At 42.6% G+C, this 23,448-nt stretch overlaps 1 protein-coding gene across 1 annotated transcript in view; it reads right to left on the bottom strand.

Moving 5' to 3' along the window:
- The window catches only part of LOC115130784 (gamma-aminobutyric acid receptor subunit alpha-2-like), a 52,601-nt gene that overhangs the window by 3,570 nt on the left and 25,583 nt on the right, over positions 1-23,448 (bottom strand). Inside the window, exon 4 of the mRNA XM_029662230.2 lies at positions 18,076-18,278. Coding sequence (XP_029518090.2) covers positions 18,076-18,278 — 203 coding nt within the window. The remainder of the gene's footprint in view (positions 1-18,075; positions 18,279-23,448) is intronic.

Here is a 23,448-nt window from a genome sequence, read left to right as displayed (position 1 = left end):
ATGCACGTGCATTGTTGTGCAACTGGTAACCCAAAAATAAAAATAAGGTGATTTCATTATGTCCATTTGTTTATGTTTTCTTACTTTTGCAAAGTCACTGTGCATTTGCAATATGGTTCAATGGGCAGGTACCATCACGAATTTGTCATGCTATAAAAATCCTGCAGGAATGTGAAATTGACTGGCCCGATGAACTCGGGATGGCTGGGCAGTGATTCTGGTTCATCTCAATGGCTCGTTAGGGTTGATTTCAGAATGTCACTTTTGGTGATGGTACCTCACTGTTTAAACATATTGCAAATGGACAAGAGTCACCAGCAAGTCATCGTCCATCAGTCAATTAGATATCATTCTGACACCAAACTGATACAAACTGACACTAAACCCACTTTTTCCAACTCGTTTAGTAGCCAACTATCACATACTTCAGAGCTGGCCCAAAATTCACAACGCCTTCGGTTCAAACCATAAAAAAAACATAAAACACATAGTTACGTTCTAGCTGCGGGTCCATTTCTTATGTTACGTGTAGGCCTAGCTGAGGCGACCCCGAATCCCAAGTTTCGGCTCGATCGGTCATTTGGTGTCCGAGCAAAACCCTAATTGGTGCTGAAAATCAACTTTTTTCTATGACCTGCTACGGGGTCCTTGAATGAGCTATCGGACCGAAACGTTGGGGTCTGTCTATATGGGCCGAGACGGTCGCAATGCACCTAGTCTTGTGTCTCTGAGACATTTCTAAATGTCGCCATTTTCGTAATGGTCAAAATGAATTGAAGTCATTGCAAATGTACGAAGCTGTTTCTTGGTCCAAGAACCGTCTAGAGCCACGTAACTCACCACGCACTATCGACCTGAGGTCTAGAACAGGATTCTAAAGTTTCGGAACTCTAGGTCCGACGGTTCTTTAAAAGTTCCAACAAGGTTAACTAATGCAGGCAGTGTATGTCTCTACGCACCCCAATGGGTGATTGACTGATTTACAGTTCATGGGGGTTGCCTAATCACATATATGAAGTTTTGGAAAGATCTGACTTTTTTAACCCCTCGAAACAGCCCAAGAGACACCAATTATGGCACTTCCGGTTGGCACAGGAAGCTATAAGTCAACACATATCCTCACTGGGGTATGTTTTTACAGAATCCTGAGTTTTAAGTCCTTACGTTAAGAATTGACTGATTTACACAGGGTTGAATGCACTATGTCTATCAAACTGCAGGCAGGGTATGGATAAACACTTTTAGGGTGATTTTAACCACTTCCGGTTGGTCCAGGAAGCTTAGAATCAACACAGGTAGACCTCATAGTGGCCTGATGGACTGTCATCGAAGACAGGTTCATACGACATTCATAACCCACATAGGCTTCAGGTTGAATTTAGGGGTGCAGGCAATGTATTCCTATGGGGAGAGAAGTCAATGCAAACTCTTTGATGTAAACACCTTCTTTTAACTGTTAAGGGTTAATGCCACAGGGTCAAGGTTAGGCTTGCACGGATCGGGAGGACCTTAGGAACGTACCTGAGGTCGAATTGTGCTTCTCACCCTAACAGTTCTCTCACAGTCACCCAAAAGCAAATGACATTGAGGGCCAGGCTTCATTTTGGTTCTGCTTTTCTTCAAGGTCACTGCACTCAGAGCGAGCTACGGTCAAGCGGGGTGTCTCGTTGAACTCGGCACAGTCTGGAGACTATGGTGATGCCATTTTTTGTGTTGATTTCAGAATGCCATTTTGGTGATGGTCCCTCTCCGTTTAAACATATTGCTAATGTACAAAAGTCAACTAGCAAGTCAGTGTCCATCAGTCAATTAGATGTCATTCTGACACCAAACTGATACCAATTGACACCAAACCCACTTTTTCCAACTCATTTAGAAGCCAACTATCACATATGTCAGAGCAGGCCCATAATTCACAGCGCCTTTAGTTTAAAACATAATAAAAACGTAAAACACATAGTTACGTTCTAGCTGCGGGTCCAGGTCGGACATTATGTGAAGGCCTATGTGAGGCGACCCCGAATCCTGAGTTTCGGCTCGATAGGTCCTTCGGTGCCCGAGTAAAACCCTAATTGGTGCTGAAAATCCACGTTTTTCCATGCCTTGCTATGGGGTCCTTGAATGAGCTATCGGACAGAAACGTTGGGGTCCGTCTCTATGGGCCGAGCCGGTTTCAATGCACCTAGTCTTGTGTCTCTGAGACATTTCTAAATGTCGCCATTTTCGTAATGGTCAAAATGAATTGAAGTCATTGCAAATGTACGAGGCTGTTTCTAGGTCCGAGAACCTTCTAGAGCCACCCAACTCACCACGCACTATCGACCTGAGGTCTAGAACAGGTTTCTAAAGTTTTGGAACTCTAGGTCTGACGGTTCTTTTTTAGCTCGAACAAAGCTAACTATTGCAGGCACTGTCAGTCTCTACACACCCCAATACGTCCCTCCTTACAAGTTGTGTGTCTGTGTGATTTAGTTTTCCCTTGAAATTTTATGGGAAAAATGACTGATTTACAGTTCATGGGGGTTGCCTAATCACACATATGAAGTTTTGGAAAGATCTGACTTTTTTAACCCCTCGAAACAGCCCCTGAGACACCAATTATGGCACTTCCGGTTGGCACAGGAAGCTATAAGTCAACACATATCCTCACTGGGGTATGCTTTTACAGAATCCTGAGTTTTAAGTCTTTACGTTAAGAATTGACTGATTTACACAGGGTTGAATGCACTATGTCTATCAAACTGTAGGCAGGGTATGGATATACACTTTTAGGGTGATTTTAACCACTTCCGGTTGGTCCAGGAAGCTTAGAATCAACACAGGTAGACCTCATACTGGCCTGATGGACTATTACCAAAGACAGGTTCATACGGCATTCATAACCCATATAGGCTTCAGGTTGAATTTAGGGGTGCAGGCAATGTATTCCTATGGGGAGAGAAGTCAATGCAAACTCTTTGAAGTAAACACCTTCTTTTAACTATTAAGGGTTAACGCCACACGGTCATGGTTAGGCTTCCACAGATCGGAAGGTCCTTAGGAACATACCTGAGGTCGAATTGTGCTTCTCACCCTAACGGTTCTCTCACTGTCACCCAAAAGCAAATGACGTTGTGGGGCAGGCTTCATTTTGGGCCTACTTTTCTAATGGTCGCTGCGCTTAGACCGAGCGAGCTACGGTCAAGCGGGATATCTCGTTGAACTCGGCACGGCCTAGAGATTATGTTTATGCCATTGCCTGCTCTTTGTGTCTTTGAGCACTGCACTTTATCACTCCATCCTTGCTGTGTGTGTGTGTGAGAGCTTTTCTTTGACATCTGCTGGGAGAAATGACTGATTTACAGTTTAGGAGGGTTACCTAGTCACACATATGAAGTTTTGGAGAGATCTGACTTTTCTAACCCTTCAAAACAGACAGTGTGACCCAATTAAAGGCACTTCCGGTTGGCACAGGAAGCTATAAGTAAACACATGTCTTGATTGACATAAACACTTACAGAATCCTGAGTTTGAAGTCTTTAAGTTAAGAATTGACTGATCTACGATCTACACAGTGTTGAATGCAGTCATTTTCACCTTTGAAGGTTATGTACATCAAAACTCCTTTTGGGTCAATTTAACCACTTCCGGTTGCTCCAGGAAGCTTAGAATCGACACAGGTAGACCTCATAGTGGTCTGATGGACTGTCATAGAAGATAGGTTCATTAGGCATTCATAACCCACATAGGCTTCAGGTTGAATTTAGAGGTGCAGGCAATGTATTCCTATGGGGAGAGAAGTCAATGCAAACTGTTTGATGTAAACACCTTCTTTTAACTGTTAAGGGTTAATGCCACATGGTCAAGGTTAGGCTCGCACGGATCGGGAGGACCTTAGGAACGTACCTGAGGTCGAATTGTGCTTCTCACCCTAACAGTTCTCTCACTGTCACCCAAAACAAATGACATTTAGGGCTAGGCTTAATTTTGGGCCTACTTTTTCTCATGGTCGCTGTGCTTAGACCGAGCGAGCTATGGTCAAGTGGGGCATCTTGTTGAACTCGGCACGGCCTAGAGAATATGGAAATGCCATTGTAGGCTTTGTGTGTCTTTAAGCACCGCACTTTGTCACTCCATCCTTGCTGTGTTTGTGTTTCTGTGTGTGTGTGTGTGTGAGAGAGAGCTTTTCTTTGACATCTGTTGGGAGAAATGACTGACTTACAGTTTATGGGGGTTGCCTAATCACACATATGAAGTTTTGAAAAGATCTGACCTTTTTAACCCTTGGAAACTGCCACTGTGACACCATTTAAGGCACTTCCGGTTGGCACAGGAAGCTATAAATAAACTCATATCCTGATTGGGGTATGCCTTTACAGAATCCTGAGTTTTAAGTCTTTACGTTAAGAACTGAGTTATTTACGGAGGGTTTAGTGAGTGTGTGTTATTTCAGAAAATCATAGAAAATCACAGAAATCTCGCAGAGCTCCGCAGCACACTTTAAAAAGATTCGTAAGAACACCCTGCAACTGGATCTGTAACCGTTGAAAAAAAAAACACCTATCCGTGAACATCACGAATCTGTCGTTGTACGATTTCTCTTAAATGACGATAGATAAATGGCTGGTTCTTTTTTTATTGACACCGGAGGCTCCTTGACTTTGACGTGAAGTGGAAAAATAATTTCTCTATTTTCATTTTGGACCTTTAATCCCAGATAAATGGCCATAACTCAAAAACCGTTGAGGCCTAGACGCCATCTTGTTCGGGGCCAACTGCCCATTATGCCGCCCCTACGCTCACCGAGTTTCGGCTTCGAAATATTTTCAGTTTTCGAGATAAGGCCCCGTCGTGAATCGTGATGTTTTGTCCAATAGCAATATGATTGCTTATGCCCTCTTGTGGGAATTTCCGGGACAGCGGAAAAATGACCAAAATCTTATTATTTTTGTAAAACGGAAACCGAATGTCCGACAAAGTTCATTTGATGACTTAGGATAGGATAAAGTAATCCCTCTCACCCCCCCTCCCCCTGAAAAGATTTAGATGCACTACTGTTCCACTGGAGGTCATAAGGTGAATGCACCAATTTGTAAGTCGCTCTGGATAAGAGCGTCTGCTAAATGACTTAAATGTAAATGTAAATGTAATGACTTCCTGGTAGGTCCGGCCCTGCCGCTCGGCCCGACGCCGTCTGCAAATTTTACAAACGATTTCGGACGTCTAGTAAGGGACCGTACATTTGCAATATGGACTTTCTCACTAACCATACAGCTACTGCCGAAATCTTCCCTTAACGTGTACTAATACCTAAAGTTGCATTACAAAAGTATTTCGAAGTGTTTTGTGAAAGTTTATCGTCGCCTTTTTGAATTTTAAAAAATGACGTTACATTATGAAACGCTATTTTTTTCCGTTTATCACACAGTCTACATAGAACGATATCTAGGCTATATATGGACCGATTTAATCGAAAAAAAGACCCAATAGTGATTATGGGACATCTAGGAGTGCCAACAAAGAAGATTGTCAAAGGTAATGAATGTTTTATATTTTATTGTGCGGTTTGTCTAGCGCAGAATATGCTAATTATTTTGTTTACGTCCCCTGCGGGTCTTTTGGGGTGTTACATGCTATCAGATAATAGCTTCTCATGCTTTCGCCGAAAAGCATTTTAAAAATCTGACTTGTTGCCTGGATTCACAACGAGTGTAGCTTTAATTCAATACCCTGCATGTGTATTTTAATGAACGTTTGAGTTTTAACTAATACTATTAGCATTTAGCGTAGCACATTTGCATTTCCAGAGCTCTAGATGGGACGCCTGCGTGCCAGGTAGGAGCAAGAGGTTAAGGTATGTAATGTCCTTAAAACAAGTCAAAATGATGCTCAGTAGTGTGTGTGGCCGCCACGTGCCTGTATGACCTCCCTACAACGCCTGGGCATGCTCCTGATGAGGTGACGGATGGTCTCCTGAGGGATCTCCTCCCAGACCTGGGCTAAAGCATCCGCCAACTCCTGGACAGTCTGTGGTGCAACGTGGCGTTGGTGGATGGAGCAAGACATGATGTCATTCAACTGAGACTGCTCTTCTCTGTATCATGGAGGCGCTCCGCACTGCTAAAGCTAACTCTCTCTCCTCTGCTATCATCCTTCTAGACCTATCAGCTGCCTTCGATACTGTGAACCATCAGATCCTCCTCTCCACCCTCTCCGAGTTGGGCATCTCCGGCGCGGCCCACGCTTGGATTGCGTCCTACCTGACAGGTCGCTCCTACCAGGTGGCGTGGCGAGAATCCGTCTCCACACCACGTGCTCTCACCACTGGTGTCCCCCAGGGCTCTGTTCTAGGCCCTCTCCTATTCTCGCTATACACCAAGTCACTTGGCTCTGTCATAACCTCACATGGTCTCTCCTATCATTGCTATGCAGACGACACACAATTAATCTTCTCCTTTCCCCCTTCTGATGACCAGGTGGCGAATCGCATCTCTGCATGTCTGGCAGACATATCAGTGTGGATGACGGATCATCACCTCAAGCTGAACCTCGGCAAGACGGAGCTGCTCTTCCTCCCGGGGAAAGAACTGCCCGTTCCATGATCTCGCCATCACGGTTGACAACTCCATTGTGTCCTCCTCCCAGAGCGCTAAGAACCTTGGCGTGATCCTGGACAACACCCTGTCGTTCTCAACTAACATCAAGGCGGTGGCCCGTTCCTGTAGGTTCATGCTCTACAACATCCGCAGAGTACGACCCTGCCTCACACAGGAAGCGGCGCAGGTCCTAATCCAGGCACTTGTCATCTCCCGTCTGGATTACTGCAACTCGCTGTTGGCTGGGCTCCTGCCTGTGCCATTAAACCCCTACAACTCATCCAGAACGCCGCAGCCCGTCTGGTGTTCAACCTTCCCAAGTTCTCTCACGTCACCCCGCTCCTCCGCTCTCTCCACTGGCTTCCAGTTGAAGCTCGCATCCGCTACAAGACCATGGTGCTTGCCTACGGAGCTGTGAGGGGAACGGCACCTCAGTACCTCCAGGCTCTGATCAGGCCCTACACCCAAACAAGGGCACTGCGTTCATCCACCTCTGGCCTGCTCGCCTCCCTACCACTGAGGAAGTACAGTTCCCGCTCAGCCCAGTCAAAACTGTTCGCTGCTCTGGCCCCCAATGGTGGAACAAACTCCTCACGACGCCAGGACAGCGGAGTCAATCACCACCTTCCGGAGACACCTGAAACCCCACCTCTTTAAGGAATACCTAGGATAGGATAAAGTAATCCCTCTCACCCCCCCCTTAAAAGATTTAGATGCACTACTGTTCCACTGGATGTCATAAGGTGAATGCACCAATTTGTAAGTCGCTCTGGATAAGAGCGTCTGCTAAATGACTTAAATGTAAATGTAAAATGTCCCAGATGTGCTCAATTGGATTCGGGTCTGGGGAACGGGCGGGCCAGTCCATAGCATCAATGCCTTCCTCTTGCAGGAACTGCTGATGTAACAGTATAACTTTAGACCGTCCCCTCGCCCATACCCGGGCGCGAACCAGGGACCCTCTGCACACATCAACAACAGTCACCTACGAAGCATCGTTACCCATCGCTCCACAAAAGCCGCAACTACTTCAAGGTCTCAGAGCAAGTGACGTCACCGATTGAAAAGCCACTAGGGCGCACCGCTAACTGGCTAGCCATTTCACATCCGTTACACTGACACACTCCAGCCACATGAGGTCTAGCATTGTCTTGCATTAGGAGGAACCCAGGGCCAACCGCACCAGCATATGTTCTCACAATGGGTCTGAGGATCTCATCTAGGTACCTAATGGCAGTCAGGCTACCTCTGGCGAGCACATGGAGGGCTGTGCGGCCCCCCAAAGAAATGCCACCCAACACCATGATTGACCCACTGCCAAACCGGTCATGCTGGAGGATGTTGCAGGCAGCAGAATGTTCTCCAGACTGTCACGTCTGTCACATGTGCTCAGTGTGAACCTGCTTTCATCCGCGAAGAGCACAGGGCGCCAGTGGCGAATTTGCCAATCTTGGTTTTCTCTAGCAAATGCCAAACGTCCTGCACGGTGTTGGCCTGTAAGCACAACCCCCACCTGTGGACGTCGGGCCCTCATACCATCCTCATGGAGTCTGTTTCTGACCGTTTGAGCAGACACATGCACATTTGTGGCCTGCTGGAGGTCATTTTGCAGGGCTCTGGCAGTGCTCCTCCTGCTCCTCCTTGCACAAAGGCGGAGGTAGCGGTCTTGCTGCTGGGTTGTTGCCCTCCTACGGCCTCCTCCACGTCTCCTGATGTACTGGCCTGTCTCCTGGTAGCGCCTCCATGCTCTGGACACTACGCTGACAGACACAGCAAACCTTCTTGCCACAGCTTGCATTGATGTGCCATCCTGGATTAGCTGCACTACCTGAGCCACTTGTGTGGGTTGTAGACTCCGTCTCATGCTACCAGTAGAGTGAAAGCACCGCCAGCATTCAAAAGTGACCAAAACATCAGCCAGGAAGCATAGGAACTGAGAAGTGGTCAGTGATCACCACCTGCAGAACCACTCCTTTATTGGGGGTGTCTTGCTAATTGCCTATCATTTCCACCTGTTGTCTATTCCATTTGCACAACAGCATGTGAAATTTATTGTCAATCACTGTTGCCTCTTAAGTGGACAGTTTGATTTCACAGAAGTGTGATTGACTTGGAGTTACATTGTGTTGTTTAAGTGTTCCCTTTATTTTTTTGAACTATGTAAAGAAAAAAGTATTTAATAAGAATATTTCATTCATTCAGATCTAGGATGTGTTATTTTAGTGTTCCCTTTATTTTTTTTGAGCAGTGTATATTATCACTTGTGAATAATGCCCAGCATAGGAAAAATATATTTTTTGACGACTTTTTCTAATCATAGCCGTACACTTCATGTAGCCTAGCCCATAGGCTTATGTTTTAATAAGGTTTGTATCACAACTAAAGTGGCCAAATAACTTAAAATTAAGCACATTAAACAGCTTTACAAGGGATGTAGAGCCTAACTGGCAAACACAACCAGCCTGTGAATTTCAAGTTTGGGGAAGAACATTTTCCCCATACAAATGCATCTTTATAATAAAAGCATTACTGGCATAACTGCATTTGCAGTCACTTTTGATAATAGTGTTTTCTGCATTTATGCGCTTATAATGTGAAGAAATAGCCTAATAGTTTATCAACATTTTAAGCTAAACGTTCTGATCTGTTAAGTTAGCCACATTGCGTAAAAACGTTTTTTTAATGCGAGTGGTTGAATTCATTTGGGATCTATCGCATCCCACAGCTGTCCCAGACTATGCTTGGAATAGTTATTTCTCGCACAGAATAGAATAGGTCCACCTTTGTACTATGGGGGATAGTAGATTGACATAGGCTAGTGCTTTTGCTGTTTGTTAGGCCTACTCATCTTGTTGGCTGATGAAAAGTAAATGTGGAGAGTTCTTCCAACATCTTCAATATGCTCCTCGGTCGGAATTGGATCAGGACGCGCGTAGTTGCGTTCCGGATGTGTCCGTCTTCATTTGAAGCCTGTGAGAAAGACCCTATCACGTGAAGGAGCGCGCAGCACTCAGGGAGAAGGGACATCAGCCACTGGCTGCAAAAGGCATGCATTTCTTTAGGGTGCATTGCGGCCACACAAAAGGGATGCCTCCGTGAAATTCTAGGTATTATCAAGTGCTTGTCAAATTGTGAATGAGTTACTGATGTAGTGTGTACAGCCTGCGCAAAAAAACGAAGCAGAGCTCATGCCTTCAAACTTTTTCAAATCATCATTAGAGTCACATCATGCAGCCTTACAATGTATTAAAAATCTAAACATATAGCCCAGCGTTTGGGGAACAACAAGTTACAACTCCAAATTAAGTATATAGGAATACCTATTTATTTGTTAACCGCTCAACGCAGAATATGTGCGCACTACCTTAAATCGTTTGGAGAAAATATCCTTTCTATTTTATTCAGTTTTGTTCAATTGTGTTCTTCATACTATAAAATAATGCCATGGAATTCTAAGCAAATGTTGTCTGCTTAATGAACTAGTGTAGACCACTGCCATTTGGCATAGCCAGATCAGGACCTAACATAACGACAACTCAGAGTATGCTATTCTGTTCTTCTGAAATAGACAGCATTTTCTTCATATCATGCTTCTTAGACATGTCTAAAATAAATAATGGATTTATTGTGAAGGCTTAGGCTATATTACATGGATGTATTAGACTTTTTAAAATGTAGATGTTCCAAATGTCAGCATCAGTGGCTTGTTGGCACGGTGGAAGCCAGGAAATGCTAAATGTGTTTATGTTAATTAATGGTCAATTAGCGTGAAGCCGACAGTTCTTTGCTTGTCAAACACAGGCAGACTAAATTTCGTGACCGCCAGTGCCCTACTCACAACCGCAGACCATATGTAACCACGCCAGCCTGGGACCTCCACATCCATCTTCCTCCCCCCTGGGAACGTCTTAGACCAGCCTGTGGGTTTGCACAACCAAATAATTTCTGCACAAACTGTCAGTAACCTTCTCAGGGAAACTCATCTGTGTGCTCGTCGACCTCACCAGGGTCTTGACCTGACTGCAGTTTGACATCGTAACCGACTTCAGTGGGCAAATGCTCACCTTTGATGTCCACTGGCACGCTGGAGTAGTGTGCTCTTCATGGATGAATCTCGGTTTCAACTGTACCGTGCAGATGGCAGATAGTGTGTATGGCGTTGTGTGGGCGAGTGGTTTGCTGATGTCAACGTTGTGAACAGTGCCCATGGTGGCAGTGGTGGTATGGTATGGGCAGGCATAAGCTATGGACAACAAACAAAATGGCACTTTATCGATTTGAATGCACGAGATCCTGAGGCCATTGTCGTGCCATTCGTCTGCCGCCATCACCTCATGTTTCAGCATGATAATGCACGGCCCCATGGCAAAAGAATCTGTACACAATTCCTGGAAGCTGAAAATGTCCCAGGTCTTCCATGGCCTGCATACTCACCAAACATGTCACCCATTGAGCATGTTTTGGATGCTCTGTATCGAAGTGTAAGACAGTGTGTTCCAGTTCCCGCCAATATCCAGCTACTTCACGACAGCGTGTTCCAGTTCCCGCCAATATCCAGCTACTTTGCACAGCCATTGAAGAGGAGTGGGACAACATTCCAGGCACCAATCAACAGTCTGATAAACTCTATGTGAAGGAGATGTGTTGTGCTGCATGAGGCAAATGGTGGTCACACCAGATATTGACTGGTTTTCTGAACCACGCCCCTAACTTGTTTTTGTTTTATGCATCTGTTGGTCACAGATACCTATCTGTATTCCCAGTCGTGTGAAATCCATAACATTTATTACAATTGACTGATTTCCTTATATGAACTGTAACTCAGTTTTGTAACTAATTGTTGCATGTTTATATTTTTGTTCAGTGAAATTCAAAAACCACACCTGGTTGGAAGCACCTGCTTTCAATATTGTTTGTATCCCTAGCAGTTACATGTACAGTGAGCCAAAAACTATGACAACTATGACAGACAAAATGAGAAAAAAAAATCCAGAAAATCACATTGTAGGATTTTAAATGAATTTATTTGCAAATTATGGTGGAAAATAAGTATTTGGTCACCTACAAACAAGTAAGATTTCTGGCTCTCACAGACCTGTGACTTCTTCTGTAAGAGGCTCCTCTGTCCTCCACTCGTTACCTGTATTAATGGCACCTGTTTGAACTTGTTATCAGTATAAAAGACACCTGTTCACAACCTCAAACAGTCACACTCCAAACTCCACTATGGCCAAGACCAAAGAGCTGTCAAAGGACACCAGAAACAAAATTGTAGACCTGCACCAGGCTGGGAAGACTGAATCTGCAATAGGTAAGCAGCTTGGTTTGAAGAAATCAACTGTGGGAGCAATTATTAGGAAATGGAAGACATACAAGACCACTGATAATCTCCCTCGCTCCACGCAAGATCTCACCCTGTGGGGTCAAAATGATCACAAGAACGGTGAGGCAAAAATCCCAGAACCACATGGGGGGACCTAGTAAATGACCTGCAGAGAGCTGGGACCAAAGTAACAAAGCCTACCATCAGTAAAACACTACGCCGCCAGGGACTCAAATCCTGCAGTGCCAGACGTGTCCCCCTGCTTAAGCCAGTACATGTCCAGGCCCGTCTGAAGTTTGCTAAAGAGCATTTGGATGATCCAGAAGAAGATTGGGAGAATGTCATATGGTCAGATGAAACCAAAATATAACTTTTTTGGTAAAAACTCAACTCGTCGTGTTTGGAGGACAAAGAATGCTGAGTTGCATCCAAAGAACACCATACCTACTGTGAAGCATGGGGGTGGAAACATCATGCTTTGGGGGCGGTTTTTCTGCAAAGGGACCAGGACGACTTATCGGTGTAAAGGAAAGAATGAATGGGGCCATGTATCGTGAGATTTTGAGTGAAAACCTCCTTCCATCAGCAAGGGCAGTGAAGATGAAACGTGGCTGGGTCTTTCAGCATGACAATGATCCCAAACACACCGCCCTGGCAACGAAGGAGTGGCTTCGTAAGAAACATGTCAAGGTCCATCTCAACCCCATAGAAAATCTTTGGAGGGAGTTGAAAGTCCGTGTTGCCCAGCAACAGCCCCAAAACATCACTGCTCTAGAGGAGATCATCATGGAGGAATGGGCCAAAATACCAGCAACAGTGTGTGAAAACCTTGTGAAGACTTACAGAAAACGTTTGACCTCTGTCATTGCCAACAAAGGGTATTTAACAAAGTATTTAGATAAACTTTTGTTATTGACCAAATACTTATTTTCCACCCAAATTTGCAAATAAATTCATTAAAAATCCTACAATGTGATTTTCTGGATATTTCTTTCTCATTTTGTCTGTCATGGTTGAAGTGTACCTATGATGAAAATTACAGGCCTCTCTCATCTTTTCAAGTGGGAGAACTTGCACAATTGGTGGCTGACTAAATACTTTTTTGCCCTACTGTATATGCTTTTTTGAAAATGAACAAATACATTCTGAAGGATGGGTTGAAACTAAGCACCAACCTTTCCACATCAGCTTTTATGTTTTTTGTTGTTGTTGTCACGAACTGATTAACAAGGTGCAAAGTGTCTTTTCCCCATCAAAGTCTGATTCACTTCAAATGTATCTTCCCACACAGAAAGAGCTCTTATCACTCTATGGCTCTTTCACAGTTTCCCTCTTGTCCTTTTGTTATTTTTTTTCATCTCAACCCATTTATCCTGGCTATGCTTCATGGGGTCTTCCTCCCTGAACATTTACCCATTTATCCTGGTTATCATTCATGGGGTCTTCCTCCCTGAACATTTACCCATTTATCCTGGCTACGCTTCATGGGGTCTTCCTCCCTGAACATTTACCCATTTATCCTGGCTACGCTTCATGGGGTCTTCCTCCCTGAACATCTACCCATTTATCCTGGCTATGCTTCATGGGGTCTTCCTCCCTGAACATCTACCCATTTATCCTGGCTATGCTTCATGGGGTCTTCCTCCCTGAACATTTACCCATTTATCCTGGCTACGCTTCATGTGGTCTCCCTCCCTGAACATTTACCCATTTATCCTGGCTATGCTTCATGGGGTCTTCCTCCCTGAACATTTACTCATTTATCCTGGATATGATTCATGGGGTCTTCCTCCCTGAACATTTACCCATTTATCCTGGATATGATTCATGGGGTCTTCCTCCCTGAACATTTACCCATTTATCCTGGATATGATTCATGGGGTCTTCCTCCCTGAACATTTACCCATTTATCCTGGATATGATTCATGGGGTCTTCCTCCCTGAACATTTACTCATTTATCCTGGATATGATTCATGGGGTCTTCCTCCCTGAACATTTACCCATTTATCCTGGATATGATTCATGGGGTCTTCCTCCCTGAACATTTACCCATTTATCCTGGCTATGCTTCATGGGGTCTTCCTCCCTGAACATTTACCCATTTATCCTGGATATGATTCATGGGGTCTTCCTCCCTGAACATTTACCCATTTATCCTGGCTATGCTTCATGGGGTCTTCCTCCCTGAACATTTACCCATTTATCCTGGCTATGCTTCATGGGGTCTTCCTCCCTGAACATTTACCCATTTATCCTGGCTATGCTTCATGGCGTCTTCCTCCCTGAACATTACCCATTTATCCTGGCTATGCTTCATGGGGTCTTCCTCCCTGAACATTTACCCATTTATCCTGGCTATGCTTCATGGGGTCTGCCTCCCTGAACATTTACTCATTTATCCTGGCTATGCTTCATGGGGTCTTCCTCCCTGAACATTTACTCATTTATCCTGGATATGATTCATGGGGTCTTCCTCCCTGAACATCTACCCATTTATCCTGGCTACGCTTCATGTGGTCTTCCTCCCTGAACATTAACCAATTTATCCTGGATATGATTCATGGGGTCTTCCTCCCTGAACATTTACCCATTTATCCTGGCTACGCTTCATGTGGTCTTCCTCCCTGAACATTTACCCATTTATCCTGGCTATGCTTCATGGGGTACCAATTTACTCTCCCTCTCTGAACATTTAAGTAAAATATGCTGTGACCTTTTGTGTTTGTATCGCCACATTCATTTGTCTGATCTGGCACCTGCTTGGTTTCAGAAAGTATTCATAGACCTTGACTTATTACACATTTTGTTGTGTTACCACCTGATTTTTTTTACCACACAATGTCCCTTAATGACAAAGTGAAAAGATATATTCAGTACCAGTCAAACATTTGGACACCTACTCATTCAAGGGTTTTCTTTATTTTTACTATTTTGTACATTGTAGAATAAAATTGAAGACATCAAAACTATGAAATAACACATATGGAATCATGTAGTAACCAAAAAAGTGTTAAACAAATCAAAATATATTTTAGATTTTAGATTACTCAAAGTAGCCACCCTTTGCCTTGATGACAACTTTGCACACTCTTGGCATTCTCTCAACCAGCTTCAGATGGAATGCTTTTCCAACAGTCTTGAAAGAGTTCCCACACATGCTGGGCACTTGTTGGCTGCTTTACCTTAACTCTGCGGTCCTTAACTCAACCAATGAGAGTGATGGAGTGCTGCATCAGAGCCATGCTGGTTAAGTGTGCCTTGAATTCTAAATAAATCACAGACAGTGTCATCTGCAAGGCAACCCCACACCATCACACCTCCTTCTCCATGGTGGGAACCACACATGCGGAGATCATCCGTTCACCTACTCCGCGTCTCACAAAGACACGGAGGTTGGAATAAAACATCTAAAATTTGGACTCATCAGATCCAAAGGACAGATTTCCACCAGTCTAATGTCCATTGCTTGTGTTTCTTGGCCCAAGCAAGTCTCTTCTTATTGGTGTCCTTTATCAAATCAAAGTTTATTTGTCACGTGCGCCGAATACAACAGGTGTAGACCTTACAGTGAAATGCTTACTTACAGGCTCTAACCAATAGTGCGAAAAAAAAGTGTGTGTGTGTAGGTAAGTAAAGAAATAAAACAACAGTAAAAAGACATTTGAAAATAAGAGTAGCAAGGCTATAAACAGACACCTGTTATTCAGGCTTATTGAGGTAGTATGTACATGTAGGTATGGTTAAAGTGACTATGCATATATGATGAACAGAGAGTAGCAGTAGTGTAAAAAGAGGGGCTGGCGGGTGGTGGGACACAATGCAGATAGCCCGGTTAGCCAATGTGCGGGAGCACTGGTTAGTCGGGCCAATTGAGGTAGTATGTACATGAATGTATAGTTAAAGTAGTGGTTTCTTTGCAGCAATTCGACCATGAAGGCCTGATTCACACAGTCTCCTCTGAGGAGCTGATGTTGAGATGTGTCTGTTACTTGAACTCTGTGAAGCATTTATTTGGGCTGCAGTTTCTGAGCCTGGTAACTCTAATGAACTTATCCTCTGCAGGAGAGGTAACTCTGGGTCTTCCTTTCCTGTGGCGGTCCTCATGACAGCCAGTTTCATCATAGCGCTTGCTGGTTTTTGCGACTGCACTTCAAGAAACGTTCAAAGTTCTTGAAATGTTCCAGGTTGACTGACCTTAATGTCTTAAATTAATGATGGACTGTCATTTCTCTTTGCTTATTTGAGCTGTTCTTGCCATAATATGGACTTGGTCTTTTACCAAATAGGGTTATCTTCTGTACACCACCCCTACCTTGTCACAACACAACTGATTGGCTCAAATGCATTAAGAAGGGAAGAAATTCCACAAATGTATTTTTAACAAGACACACCTGTTAATTTAAATGCATTCCAGGTGACTACCTCAAGAAGCTGATTGAGAGAATGCCAAGAGTATGCAAAGCTGTCATCAATGCAAATGGTGGCTACTTTGAAGAATCTCAAATGTAAAATATGTTTTGATTTGTTTAACACTTTTCTGGTTTCTACATGATTCCATATGTGTTATTTCATAGTTTCGATGTCTTCACTATTATTTTACAATGTAGAAAATAGTACAAATAAAGAAAAACCCTTGAATGAGGTGTGTCCAAACATTTGACTGTTACTGCAAGTATTCACACGACTGATTCGATACTTTGTAGAAGAACCTTTGGCAGCAATTACAACTGTCAGTCTTTCTGGTTAAGTCTGTAAGGGCTCTCCACACCTGGATTTGGCAACATCTGCCCATTATTCTTTTCAAAATGTTTCAAGCTCTGTCAAATTGGTTGTTGATCATCGGTAGACAACCATTTACAGGTTTTGCCATAGATTTTCAATTAGATTTAAGTCAAAACTGTAACTCGACCACTCAGGAACCTTCACTGTCTTCTTGGTAAGCAACTCCAGTGTAGATTTGGCCTTGTTTTAGGTTATTGTCCTGCAGAAAGGTGAATTAATCACCCAGTGTCTGGTGGAAAGCAGACTGAACAAGGTTTTCCCCTCGGACGTTGACTGTGCTTAGCTCAATTCAGTTTATTTTTTTATCCTGAAAAAACTCCTCAGTGCTTAACGATTAGAAGCATACTCTTAACTAATGATGCAGCCACCACTGTGCTTGAAAATATGGAGAGTGGTACTTAGTCAGTCGTGTGTTGTATTGGATTTTACCCTAATATAACACTTTGTATTAAGGACAAAAAGTTAATTGCTATGCCAATTTATTTTTCCCAGTATTACCTCAGTGCCTTGTTGAAAACAGGATGCATGTTTTGGAATATTTTTTTATTCTGTACAGGCTTCCTTTTCACTCTGTCAATTAACTAAGTTTTGTAGAGTAACTACAGTGTTATTGATCCATACTCAGTTTTCTCCTATCACAGCCATTAAACTCTGTAACTGTCTTAGTCACCACTGACCTCATGGTGAAATCCCTGAGAGGTTTCCATCCACTCTGGCAACTGAGTTAGGAAGGACACCTGTATCTTTGTAGTGACTGGGTGTATTGAAACACCACCCAAAGTATAATTAACAACTTCACCATGCTCAAAGGGATATTATTACTTTTTACCAATCCACCAATAGGTTCACTATTTGACTGAGGGACCTGACAGATGATGGTGTAGGGTACAGAGATGAGGTAGCCATTCAAAAATCATGTTAAACACTATTATTGTACACAGAGTCCATGCAACTTATGAGACTTGTTATGCAAATGTTTTACTTTCACTCTTGAACTTATTTAGGCTTGCCATAACAAAGGGGTTGAATACTTATTGACTATTTTTTAAATGTATTATACAAATATAATTCCACTTTGACATTATGGGATACTGTGTGTAGGCCAGTGTAACAACGACTTGGAAAAAGTCATGGGATGTGAATACATTCTGAAGTCACTGTATGTATACATTCATACGTATGCAGATGGTCTTCCAGGTACAGCACTGCCTGTGGCTGTCGAACAGGAAATTACCTGAATGCTGATGCAAACACAACACATGCAAAGGACCCTGGGTTGAAAATCATATGGATATGGGTTGGCCACCTTCAAAACAAACAGATCACCATATACTATCTCTGAAAATGCTGCCTTTTTAGGCCATCGGGGAGGGGGGGGGTTATGCTTCCATTACCTTGTCATTCACAATGCTCTTCCCATCCCAGGCCCAGCTGCGCTTTGTGAAGTAGTTGACGGTGGCAAACTCGATGAGGGCAGAGAAGACAAAGGCGTAGCAGACAGCGATGAACCAGTCCATGGCCGTGGCGTAGGCCACCTTGGGGAGGGAGTTACGAGCACTTATACTCAGGGTGGTCATTGTCAGGACAGTGGTTACACCTAGGGGAACAGCAAAACAGTTTCAGCTTGGTCAGTTCCCTTTGATTATCATTCAATTATTTAAGTACCTTATCAACAGATACTATGTACAGCCAAATTATTACATTTGGGTTAGCAAAGTAGTTTAGGTGTATAGTAATGACACGGTATAGTGCAAACTTAAAGTGAAATGTTACTGTTTTATGTCATTTAGGAGAATGCATAACTTAACATGTACCAACAAATGCTTTACTGTAACATCAAAGCAAGATGGCATTTAGGATGTTACAGGAAAAGCCTGGGGCACAACTTGAATTCATAACGAGATATATAGGCACATTTTTTATTTGATTTATTTCCCATCTAATCAATGGAAGATGGGATTAAAAAGACAGGCTACAACACCAAGAGCCAACAGGTAGGCTGCAATTTAATAATCTGAATGGTGTTGTTGTTATTTACTGTGGGATTTGGAAGGGGAGAAAGTGGACAGTTAAAGTTATGTAGACTAAGTTAGCCTAGCTAACATTAAATAGCTCATCTTGGTTTGATCAGTGGGGAACCATCGGGGCTTTGAAGGCCTAAGGATTTATAGAAATAGATAAATAAAATATACATAAAAAAAACATTCAAATTTATATTTTACAATATTGTAATAATTTTCTGATTTAATCTCTTCAGTTTGTGTTAATACTGAATAGAAAAAATATCCAATCAGAATATTCTTTAGTGGTATCTGGATAGAAACATTGAACCTGCTCAGTCAGCCATTGGCTCGGCCTTTAGAAGCTGGACAGCTTTACCATTGTATTACAATTTTGGAGTAATAGTGGAATGAACATAGGGCTGTGGCGGTCACAAAATTTAATCAGCTGGCGATTGTCAAGCAAATAACTGGCGGTCTCACGTAATTGACCATTCGTTAATGAACACATTTAGCATCTCCTGGCTTCCACACGTTAAAAAGTCTAATAAATCCATGTAATTTCAAATCAAATCAAATTTTATAGGTCACATATACATACACTACCTACTCATTCAAGGGTTTTCCTTTATATTTACTATTTTCTTCATTGTAGAATAATAGAAGACATCAAAACTGTGGAATCATGTAGTAACCAAAAAAGTGTTAAACAAATCAAAATATATTTTATATTTGAGATTCTTCAAATAGCCACCCTTTGCCTTGATGACAGTTTTGCACACCCTTGATATTCTCTCAACCAGCTTCACATGGAATGCTTTTCCAATAGTCTTGAAGGAGTTCCCATACATGCTGAGCACTTGATTGCTTTTCCTTCATTCTGCAGTCCAACTCATCTCAAACATCTCAATTTGGTTGAGGTTGGGGGATTGTGGAGGCCAGGTCATCTGATGCAGCACTCCATCACTCTCCTTCTTGGTAAAATAGCCCTTGCACAGCATGGAGGTGTGTTGGGCCATTGTCCTGTTGAAAAACAAGTGATAGTCCCACTAAGCACAATCCAGATCACGGCAGAATGTTGTGGTATACATGCTGGTTAAGTGTGCCTTGATTTCTAAATGTCACCAGCAAAGCACCCCCACTCCATAACACCTCCTCCTCCTTGCTTTATGGTGGGAAATACACACGCAGAGATCATCCTTTCACCCACATTGCGTCTCACAACGACATGGCGGCTGGAACCAAAAATCGCACATTTGGACATCAAGACCAAAATTTCCACCGGTCTAATGCCCATTGCTCGTGTTTCTTGGCTCAAGCAAGTCTCTTTTTCCTGTTGGTGTCCTTTAGTAGTGGTTTCTTTGCAGCAATTAGACTATGAAGGCCTGATTTACGCTGTTTCCTCTGAACAATTGATGTTGAGATGTCTGCTACTTGAACTCTGGGAAGCATTTATTTGGGCTGCAATTTCTGGAGGATGGTAACTCTAAACTTAACCTCTGCATCAGAGGTAACTCTGGGTCTTCCATTCCTGTGGCGGTCCTCATGAGAGCCAATTTCATCATAGCGCTTGATGGTTTTTGCAACTGCACTTGGAGAAACTTTAAAAGTTCTTGAAATTTTTCAGTTTTGACTGACCTTCATGTTTTAAAGTAATGATGCATGGTCATTTGTTTATTTGAGCTGTTCTTGCCATAATATGGACTTGGGTCTTTTAACAAATAGGGCTATCTTCTGTATACCCCACCTACCTTGTCACAACACAACTGATTGGCTCAAATGCATTAAGAAGGAAAGAAATTCCACAACTTGACTTTTAAGAAGGCACACCTGTTGATTGACATGCATTCCAGGTGACTACCTCATGAAGCTGGTTGAGAGAATGCCAAGAGTGTGCGAAGCTGTCATCAAGGCAAAGGGTGGCTATTTGACGAATCTCAAATGTATTTTGATTTGTTTAACACTTTTTGGTTACTACTGTACATGATTCCACATGTGTTAGTTCATAGTTTTGATGTCTTCACTATTATTCTACAATGTAGAAAATAGTACAAATAAAGAATAGACTGCTTTTTGTTCTATGTTGCTCTGTCTGTATGCTACGTCTTGCTTGTCCTATGTTGCTCTGTCTGTATGCTATGTCTTGCTTGTCCTATGTTGCTATGTCTTGCTTGTTCTATGTTGCTATTGTCTATATTGTAATTGTTTTTAATAACCTGCCCAGGGACTGCGGTTGAAAATTAGCCGGCTGGCTAAATCCGGCACTTTTACTGAAACGTTGATTAATGTGCACTGTCCCTGTAAAAATAAAAAATAAACTCAAACTCAAAAACCCTTGAATGAGTAGGTGTTCTAAAACCTTTGTCCGGTAGTGTATGTCAGTTAAGCTTCACATCCCTTGTAAATCAGATTCATGTGATTAATTTTAAGATGTTATTTTGCCACTTAAGTTGTGATACAAACCTTATCAAAACCTAAAGGCCTATGGGCTAGGCTACATGAGGTGTGCGACTATGATTAGAAAAAGTCGCAAAGTGATAGGCTAATATTGTCACCCATCAGACTATTCTTGATTTAATCTCATCTTTACATACACTAAATAATATGTGTAAAATTTGTTTTGATTGAGATTGGACCATTATCATGCTCCTGTCGCAAAACAGGGGCAGCGGGGAAAAATACATCTAATCTATGCACTTAAATAGCTAATTGAGGACACTTTTCCCGTGGTTCATTTTCATGCCAGCCAGGTAGGCTATTACTCCTGTTGTAAAGATAAACAATGCGCTTAATATTAGTAAAGTTCAGAAATAAATATAGTAGGCCTAGCCTATTGAAAACTGATGGATCCTCCTCTTTTTAGTAGAGGCCATCACTCTGTTTTCTCTAGCAATTGCACAGCATATAGAAATGTTGCGCAACATGAGCACATGGGCTCTCATGAAGTGTTTGATTAAATTTTCAAACACATTTTCACTGATGTCATAGTGATTAGAGGGAAAATAGAGTGCTGAGTACCAGGCAGTTAGCAAGTTTGGTAGGCTACTGATGACCATCAGCAGCATCAGAGCTTGGAGAAGTCTAATTACCGTGACTAAACAGTCATGACTTGTGACTGCCAGTGTGGCGGTAATACAGTCACCACAACAGCCCTAAATTAACCAGTTACATTTTGACTTGCAATGGGTGGGACCATTTATTTTTTAAAGTGACGTGTCTAGGCCTCACTATTGAGAGTGCAAGAGGTAATGAATTCATAATACAGAATAACAGTGGGTGGCGGCAATACACTAATAGTCTGCCATAAAACATTGAAGAAGAAAGGGGAGCATTATAAAAGAATCAGTGTCGCTAGTAGCGTTAGCTAGCTTGTGTTGTAGTAGTGTTACAAAGGTGACAACATCTGTAGCAGCTGTTCAAGGTGGACTTCAAGGTGGATGTTGCTCATTTGTTATAGATTAACTTTCAAACTTAATTTACAAATGTCAATCATCTGGTAAGTGGCACTGTTTTTTGTTGCAGCTCGCTTGCTGTGAGATACCGCTTTGAAAATAATGACTGAAACATTATTGCATTTAAACTTTAGATCATCGGTTAGTGTGATGAACGTGATAAAATATATTTGCAATGGGAATTAATAGCTGGTTTGTTAATTTCATTTTGGAAATTAAATGGTTGTGCTTTTGTATTGTTATGATTTTATGGGGCCTACTCCAGTGAATGGGCTGCTTATTCTTTAACATTATTTGATTCTGTGTGTGACTGCTGTCTATGTGTTTCATTAAAAAGGGGTTCTCTTTCAGCACCATGGAACGCACAGGTATTAGGGTCGCTGTCCTTTCAGCACCATGGAACGCACAGGTATTAGGGTCGCTGTCCTTTCAGCACCATGGAACGCACAGGTATTAGGGTCGCTGTCCTTTCAGCACCATGGAACGCACAGGTATTAGGGTCACTGTCCTTTCAGCACCATGGAACGCACAGGTATTAGGGTCACTGTCCTTTCAGTGCCATGAGCCTGTCACCTTTGAAGTGACACGGTTGTTGTCACCATTGGCGATAGTGGTGTTGGCTACAATAGGTTGTGTAAACGGTGCATTATTTTATGATGTGTGTCACATGCCGGTTCTGTCTGTGTGTACGGGAGCCCAAAGAGCGGCCAGGCTCTTTAGGCTCTTCCTTCTGTTTTTCAGCTAGAGATTTTTTCTTAACGTTAAGGATCCCAATTTTGTTTATAAGTTTAAATATTTAAACGTTAACACTCCTAATTGTGGAGTGTGGCAAATAAAGTTTGATTTGATGTCTGCTACCTGAACAGTGCACCTTGTATGTCAATGGTGACATTTCTTTTAAATGTACCTTTATTTAACTAGGCAAGTCACTTAAGAACAAATTCTTATTTTCAATGACGGCCTAGGAACAGTGGGTTATAACTGCCTGTTCAGGGGCAGAACAACAGATTTGTACCTTGTCAGCTTGGGGATTTGACCTTGGAACCTTCTGGTTACTAGTCCAACGCTCTAACCATAAGGCTACCCTAACCACTAGGCTACATTAATCGATGACACAAAATATATCAAAATAAATAACCATACTTATCTAAAATGTTCTCATGACACATTTGTGCCTGATGTTTTGATTTGAGGGCTGTATGAAGACATTGCGAGTCCCCACTGAAGTTCAGCTTAGCTCAAATTTCCTTTTATTCTAATGAGTGGGAGGGGGAAAAAGTATCTGCAGATAAGAGATGAGACTGTATTTACTCAG

Source organism: Oncorhynchus nerka, linkage group LG6 (genome assembly GCF_034236695.1).
Source record: "Oncorhynchus nerka isolate Pitt River linkage group LG6, Oner_Uvic_2.0, whole genome shotgun sequence".
NCBI classification, from domain to species: Eukaryota; Metazoa; Chordata; class Actinopteri; order Salmoniformes; family Salmonidae; genus Oncorhynchus; species Oncorhynchus nerka.
The sequence above is the reverse complement of the archived record's forward strand: the minus strand, read 5'-3'. Positions and strand labels throughout refer to the sequence as shown.